Here is an 8,401-nt window from a genome sequence, read left to right on the forward strand (position 1 = left end):
GGATTGTAATCCAGAAAGGATTATGTGTTTATGAAACACACGTGACTGAAATTAAATTATATTCCAGTTTTAAATGTGCATCTGATTACAGATAGCCTGGGATTACATAAGATTTGTATTAAAGACAATCAGTTCGAAGGAAGAATAATTTGCTTTTTGGGTTAAAAATAAACGAATATCTTAATATTAAAAAATTCGAATGGTATGACAATTAGAGATTACTGTACAGAAATTGAAATCTACACGCTAATACACACTATATACACAGTCATGCAATGCTGATGTTGTTAACATTAACAATTTGAGAACAAAGTATAACAATAAAAATAATTTACACGGTTTGATGTGATATGAGCTAAGTGATCGTTAGATTTAATCAGCATTGGTAGCGCGATTTATTGTAATGTTTTTTTTCCTGAGTTGGTCAGAACAAAAGTGGCAGACTTGTTACTTGTTCAGATGAAAATAATATCCGGTGAAAATTCTTATTTGGGTCATATAAAAATTACAGACTGCAGCTTTAAGTTTGCTTCTTTATTTTAATTGTATTAATTTCTTTGTTATTTTTTATTTCTTTAATAATTAAATTTTATTTGTGTATTATTATTTATATACTATAACTGTTATAAACATTTAAGTTTTCTTTATTTCAATTGTATATATTTATAATTTTAATAATTTTTTTATATTATCTTTTGTATTTTTTTATATGAATTTTATTATTTATTTACTTATTTAAATTTTAATTGTATTTTATTTTATTCAGTTTTATTTATTTTTTATTTCGGTGCCTTCCGCTTGAGTTTAGCCGCAGTGATGATGCTCTAGTGAATGACGATCATGTGTGTGTGTGTGTGTGTGTGTGTGTGTTTGTGTGTGTGTGTTTAGAGAGCTGGAGGAGAGGGTGACGGCGCTTAATTCAGCCATCAAGAAACCCAAGTAGGTGTCCTGTGGTTCCCAGCAGAGCGTCAGTGTTTCTGGAGTTGCTGTCTGCTGTTAATGTTGTGGTTTGGTGGTTTGAGGTTGAGCACGGTGACGGAGACGCCGGTGGCGGTGGTGACGACGCGCTCGCGGGAGGTGTATTTCTGGGGCGGAGGGAAGTTCACTCCTCAGAAGCTGGACATGTTTAAGGGCGGCAGCAGCGCTCAGCACGTCTGCGCTGGAGAAACACACTTCGCTGTGGTGACCGTCGAGAAGGAGCTGTACACCTGGGCCGTAAATATCACACTCCACACTCAAATCTGTAGTCATATTGCAGAAAGATCTGAAATAGAACATAACTAAAGATTAATTGAATCCATGTACTGCAGTTTGAGTCTAGAAAATTATGGTGTGTTTTAATTGTACTTTTTATTTTTTTTACTGTCGCTTATTAGTAAGTAAAAAATATCTTTGAGTCAAGGTTATTATAGTAAATAGGGTTGGGCGATGTCTACAAAAAAAATCAGCGATGGACGATGGCATCATCTATCGGCCCAACCCTAATATTAAACAAAAAAAAAAATAAAAATCATTACTTGAAATAAAATGAAAAGCTAGTTGCCATTAAAGCAATAATCCCCGTGAAGCCGTGGTTTACAGTGAATTTATAACAGCTAAGGGGGTTGTAAGGGGGTAACAACGCCCCTTAGCTGTTATAAATTCACTGTCATTTTAATTTAGTTTAAACTTGATGTGCTAAAATAACTAAAACCGAAATAATAATAATAATAATAATAATAATAAAAACAATATAGCCATATTGAAAGACATTTTGTATCTTTGTTTAAATTATTCGTTTCTTTATTTGAATTATTAATTTTGATTTAATTAATTTATATTCATTTTAATATGTGTTTATATTGTTTGTATTTATTTATTACAATTATTATTTTTTTTGGTTTAGTTTAATAATTTGGTTTAATGAATTTTCCTTCATTTATATTTTGTTTTATGCATTTAAATTTTATTCCATTATTTCCATTTTTATTCATTATACTAAAATACCACTGGTTTGAGTCCAAGCTGCACCATGCCCTGATTACGTTCATTCAAAATAAAGGCACAAAAATATTTTAAAAAGCATTGCAGAATAATGTAAAAATTAAACTGACAAAAATCCCAAAATTAAATGCAAAACTAAGAAACAGATTGTCACCGTGGCAGTTTCCAGGCAGAGCTGAAGAGATGCTGGTGTTGTTTCTGCAGAGCGTTCAGGGAGGAGCCAAGATGGTGGGTCAGCTGGGTCACGGCGACCAGGCCTCGTACCGCCAGCCGCGGAGAGTGGAGCGTCTGCAGGGCAAAGCCATCCAACAGGTGTCCTGCGGAGCCGACTTCACCGCCTGCGTCACCGGTGAGCGGACCGGCTCAGAGCCTGTCTGCAAATAAATACTGTTCTTTTCAACTTTCTATTCATCTGTGAATCCTGAAAAACAAAATGCGTCACAGTTTCCACAAAAAATATGAAGCAGCAACTACAGTGATAGCCAAAATGATAAGAACACTAGTATTTCCACCAGCTAACAAATGGTTTTAAGTCAGTTATTTCTCTCTTTTGCTGTAGTGTGTCAAAAGGAAACATCAGTTTACATTTCCAAACATTCATTTAGCCATTAATTGTAATAATGCAGTGAGATATATGTTAGTGCTGCACACAGAGATCTGATCTGATCATCATCCGTCTGTCTGGAGTCACATGAAGAAACAGAACAAACTGAGACAGACTCAATCCAGAAGAACTGTGTCTCCGAGAAACCTCCTGCAAAGCTACAGTGCTGTTAAAAGTTTGAGGCACTTGTGTAAAAATGCTGTAAAATGAGGATGCTGTCAAATATAATGTCTTCTATTAACTAAATTAAACCAACATTTGGTGCGAGCATCCTTTTGTGTTTAAAGCAGCTTTTGCCCTCAGTGCACTTGAGCAGTTTCTCAGGAGCTTTCTTGAAGCGTCAGTTCTTCAGGATTGAGTCTGTCTCAGTTGGTTCTGTTTCTTCATGTCATTCATGATTGTTTAATAATATTTCACAATATTACTGTTTTTACTTAAATTTTTGATTAAATAAATGCAGGCTTGTAGAGTGTGTGAGCCATATCTTTATTTATTTTTGGTATTTATTTTAATGTGAGCATTTAAAGGGGTCATATGATGCGATTTCAAGTTTTCCTTTCTCTTTGGAGTGTTACAAGCTGGTTGTGCATAGATAAGATCCCTGAAGTTGAAATCCTGAACACTAGTTTTGCTTCTCGATATTCTTTATCAAAGTTAAGACTCTGCCACGCCCCCCTAAAACGGCTCGTTCTAACACACCCCCACATATCTACCTCACTATGTGAAAATATTTGCATAATGTGGCCCAAATGTGCACGCAAAGAAAGAAGGCGTGGTTTCAGTAACCGCAGTTAGTGTTAAAGCAGCCATGTCAGGGAGACGCTGTGTGTTTAAGTGCGAAAGCAAAAGCACTTTATTTGGATCACTTACAACAGAACAGCAATGCATTTTATGGACGACCGTTTCATGAACCTAGGAGAGGAGGTAATTCTGACTTTACTATGACAATCTGGCGCTTCTGAATCAGCTACTGTTTTGTTATTAGTTTAAGTATTTGCTATTGACTGTTCAAATGCGGAGTGTTGCGCATCGTGTGTGTGTGTGTGTGTGAGTTTTCTTTTACAGATAAAATGAGCCAAAAAAAGAGATTTAAAGGGGTCATATGATGCGATTTTATTTTTTCCTTTCTCTTTGGAGTGTTACAAGCTGATTGTGCATAGATAAGATCCCTGAAGTTGCAAAGACTAAAGTCTCAAATCCAAAGAGATATTCTTTATAAAAGTTAAGAGTCAGCCACACCCTCCTAAAACGGCTCATTCTAACACGCCCCCACATGTCTACGTCACGATGTGGGAAGATTTGCATAACGCCGCCCAAATGTTCACGCAAAGAAAGAAGGCGTGGTTTCAGGAACAGCAGTAGTGTTGATGCAGCCATGTCAGTGCGAAAGACAGATTTCAGCTGTCTTAACCGTGGCTTGTGTACTGCAAACACATACCAGCTTCATCACTGTGTCTGTCACGCGACTCTGTTCCCCTTTCATGCTCTTGTTTACATTTATTTTGAAAGATGAAGCTTGCGATTATGGTAAGGGGCCTTACATTTCCGAGGAGTGCTTGCGGTGTTCGGCCAATCACAGTGCACTGGGTCAGCTGGCCAATCAGAGCGGACTGCGCTTGTCAAAGGAGGGGGCTTTGTAGAAAACGAAGCGTTTGAGAGAGGCGGGGCATAGAGGACCTACAATAATGTACAGTATTTGAAAAATGTGTTTTTTGAACATTAAAGCATGTCAACATATTCTGTTACACCAAATACACAAAATAATGATCTTTAAAAAAGCATCATATGACCCCTTTAATTAAATCCGCATTGTTAATATTTTCCATTTAACAAATATTTAGGCTGATTGATACTTTTTCAAAAACATTAAAAAACCCAAACTTTTAAAGGATCATTAATATCTAAATGTGACTTTGGAGCATAAAACCAGTCATAAGGGTCAATTTTTCGAAATTGAGATTTGTACATCATCTGAAAGCTGAATAAATAATCTTTCCATTGATGTATGGTTTGTTAGGATCGGACAATATTTGGCTGAGATGCAACTATTTGAAAATCTGGAATCTGAGGGTGCAAAAAAATCTAAATATTGAGAAAATCATCTTTAAAGTTGTTCAAATGAAGTTCTTAGCAATGCATATTACTAATCAAAAATTAAGTTTTGATATATTTACAGTAGGACATTTACAAAATATCTTCATGGAACATGATCTTTACTTAATATCCTAATGATTTTTGGAATAAAAGAAAAATCTATAATTTTGACCCATACAATGTATTGTTGGCTATTGCTACAAATATACCCCAGCGACTTAACACTGCTTTTGTGCTGCAGGGTCACAAATATCAAGTCAAATGTGAAATAAAGTGATTAGTGGAGCCCGGGAGGATCTGTGTTTGTGTGACGTGTGTTTGCGGTTCCTCCGGCAGACGAGGATCAGATGTACATGTTCGGCTCTGATTACTACGGCTGCATCGGTGTGGAGAACGAGCTGGGCATGGAGGTGCTGGAGCCGGTTCTGCTGGACTTCTTCCAGGAGCGTCCGGTGCGACAGGTGTCCTGCGGGGACAATCACGTGGTGGCGCTGACCCGCGCCGGGGACATCTACTCCTGGGGCTGCGGAGAGCACGGTGAGCGCGGTCACATGACCACAGGCACTTCCTTTCACATGACCGCATGCACTTCCTGTCACATGATCGCATACACTTCCTGTCACATGACCGCATGCACTTCCTGTCACATGACCGCATGCACTTCCTGTCACATGACCGCAGACACTTCCTGTCACATGACCGCAGGCACTTCCTGTGATCAGATGCCGCGTCCCAGTTTGCCTACTTATACTACGCCCTAAAAGTATGTACTCTTTTTGTGAAGAAAAAGTACAGACTTCTGAGTATGTAGCAGAATAGTAGGCAAGCTTTGGGACAGACTACGTCATCTTTAACAGACGCTCTGTTTCTTAGTTACATGCATTCTGTCACTGTTTAAACTGCCCTGTCAATCATCTTATCACAGTTAACAAAATTCACATTTTGTTTCATTTGATTTCCTACCGTATTGGAGAGAAATGAAGAGGCACGTTGATCTGCTAGTCGCGGGTCTATCATGCCGAGAACTAATAATGATGCATTTAAAAGTTAATGACCAAACGTATCATTATAAAAGTTCACAATGTTGCTGCAGATGCAATATAACAGCATAACATTAAATAATTTTTTTTTTAAATCAGGTTAGACATTGATTATTTATCACTCAAACCCCTTTCTCTACCTGTCTCACATAACTGCCATGTTTGTAGTTTTTAAACACTTTTTTTTTTAGTAGTTCTAATGGAATCCTCGTCCGTGGGCAATATTATCCGTTAGAGTGTGCATCGATCTGCACTTCGAATTTTAATCTCAAGTAGTAGACCATCCGGGAATCTTTGGCATTCTCTTTTCAACATACTATGATTTGGGACATACTAATTCTATTTTCAAATACTATTTAGGACAGATAGTATGCAAATTGGGACGCAGCAAGAGATTGTCTTACTATAAGGAGATGAGAGGGTCTGTATTACTTACTATTGGAGAAAGCGTAACGGCTAACTTGGATCACGTGTGCCTTGATAACCAATCACATTGCAACCTTGTCGTCATTGAATTGTGCGACACTCAATCGTCGTTTACGGATACCATAGGAATGAATGAGAAGTGCCATAACCTGAATCCCACCTGTCGCAAAAAGTCAGTGACTTCTCTTATAAAACCGCTATATAAACTCTAAAAATAGTTCAAGTTTAGTGTAAAACATGTTGAAGATTCATTAAATGACGAGCTGTTTCCTCTAAAGAGCTGTTAGTGAAGTTAAGCCTCTCCTCCATTGACTTCCATTCAATAAGAACAGCTTCTGGTCTCCTTTCCCACGTACTGCCAGACCGGAAGCGTTAGCATTAGCCGTTACGCTTTTTTGGCTAAAGGTGTTAGGCTTGCCGTCCAGTGGCTTTGGCTGAGTCTGCTTTCGTCCGCAGGTCGACTCGGGCTGGACTGTGAGGACGATTTCTCCTCTCCAATGCAGGTCAGAGACCCTTCTTTCTTCATAGCACTCATATTTTGTAATGACATATGAAAGTTCGCTTTTATTTGTATAGCTTTTGTTTTCATTTTAACTGTAATGAGCTGTTAACACTTTACAGTAAGGTTGTGTAATGCCTTAACCAACATTAGAAACGAGCAATACAGTATTTATGCATCTTTGTTAACATTAGTTAATAAAAATACAGCTGTTAGCTCATGTCAGCTCAAGTCCATTGAATAATATTAACAGGAACAACTTTTGATTTTAATAATTATTAGTAAATGTTGAAATTAAGATTAATAAATGCTTTGTGTTTTTCATTGTTAGTTAACTAATGTTAACAACTGGAATTTGTCACAGGCAGGACCATTAAAATAAAGTGATTAAAATGGTAACATTTTATAAAAGACACATTGACAAATTACAGCATATACAATTTACACTTTTAAATTGACACGACTGGTCAAAAATCTGGAATGATTACGATTTGTTTAATGCTTCTGAAAGAAGATTCTTTGATAAAGTTCAGAAGAACAGCATTTATTTGAAATAGAAATCTACTGTAACATTATAAATGCCTTTACTGTCACCTTTGATCAGTTTAATGCTTCCTTGATTAAAATTATTTTATTTTATATTTTTATTTAAATTAATTAATGTTAATTAATCAGAAATGTTTCTCGAGCAGCAAATCAGTATATTAGAATGATTTCTGAAGATCATGTGACACTGAAGACTGGAGTAATGATGCTGAAAATACAGCTGCACATCACAGGAATAAATTACAGTTTAACAGATATTCACATAGAAAACAGCTGTTTTAAACTGTAATAATATTTCACAATATGTCTGTATTTTTGATCGAATAAAAGCAGCCTTGGTGAGCAGAAGAGACTTCTTTCAGAAATCTTAGTAGTGCGACCGGTATTGTGGAACTCGTTTTGAATTCAAAACATCCATAGAACTGTCATGCATGTGGTTGATTAATTTTCCTGTTTTAAAGACAAACTACTTTTATTAAAATACCATGAGTTATGTGCTTGTTGATATACACTGCTTTTAATTAAATTAAATTAATTTGCGCAAACTGACTCAGTTTAAATTTTATGTAGATGCAGCTGTATTGTACTTGCATATCATTGCTCTTTTGTGTATTTTCATTGCTTCCATTGTCCTCTTTTGTAAGTCACTTTGGATAAAAGTGTCTGCTAAATGACTAAATGTAATGTACTTTTATGACTACTCAATCAGTTGTACAGTTTAGCATTATTATACTGAAATATTTGCCATCAGAATCCAGTGTCCCACAGAGCTCTCTAACAGGTTTTGCCATCAGCACCTGAACAGCACAGATCATTGAGCAGTAGTGTGTGCGTGCGAGTGCGTGTGAGACCGTGTGTGTGTGTGTGTGTGTAACGAGCTCAACAAGCTGGGTCTGAATCAAGGCATCACTGGAATCAAAAACCACCCGGGGGAAGTATGTACTGCGACAAGCATACTCATGAACTCATGTACCGCAGTATTTAGCAGCTCCCGTCCGAACCTTAGTGACCTAGTAAGATTGAACTGTCAGTTTGGGCTGTCGAGCGATTACACTGTTTAATCAAGCTAATTACATGATATGCCGATTCATTAGTCTAGTTAATCACATTAATTACCCCCCCCCCCCCAAAAAAAAATTTTTAAAAGTCTTCTAAAATTTTTGCGATTAGCTCCATAAACTGTACACGAATTCGTGATCGCCTCAGTCC

The 8,401-nt window shown here is 37.0% G+C and overlaps 1 protein-coding gene across 1 annotated transcript in view; it reads left to right on the plus strand.

The window, feature by feature from the left end:
* The window catches only part of nek9 (NIMA related kinase 9), a 22,873-nt gene that overhangs the window by 11,830 nt on the left and 2,642 nt on the right, over positions 1-8,401 (plus strand). Inside the window, exons 9-14 of the mRNA XM_016533073.1 lie at positions 889-939; positions 1,023-1,215; positions 2,188-2,332; positions 5,018-5,218; positions 6,604-6,687; positions 8,051-8,127. Coding sequence (XP_016388559.1) covers positions 889-939; positions 1,023-1,215; positions 2,188-2,332; positions 5,018-5,218; positions 6,604-6,687; positions 8,051-8,127 — 751 coding nt within the window. The remainder of the gene's footprint in view (positions 1-888; positions 940-1,022; positions 1,216-2,187; positions 2,333-5,017; positions 5,219-6,603; positions 6,688-8,050; positions 8,128-8,401) is intronic.

This window comes from Sinocyclocheilus rhinocerous, unplaced genomic scaffold (genome assembly GCF_001515625.1).
Source record: "Sinocyclocheilus rhinocerous isolate Xijiao unplaced genomic scaffold, SAMN03320098_v1.1 scaffold365, whole genome shotgun sequence".
NCBI lineage: Eukaryota > Metazoa > Chordata > Actinopteri > Cypriniformes > Cyprinidae > Sinocyclocheilus > Sinocyclocheilus rhinocerous.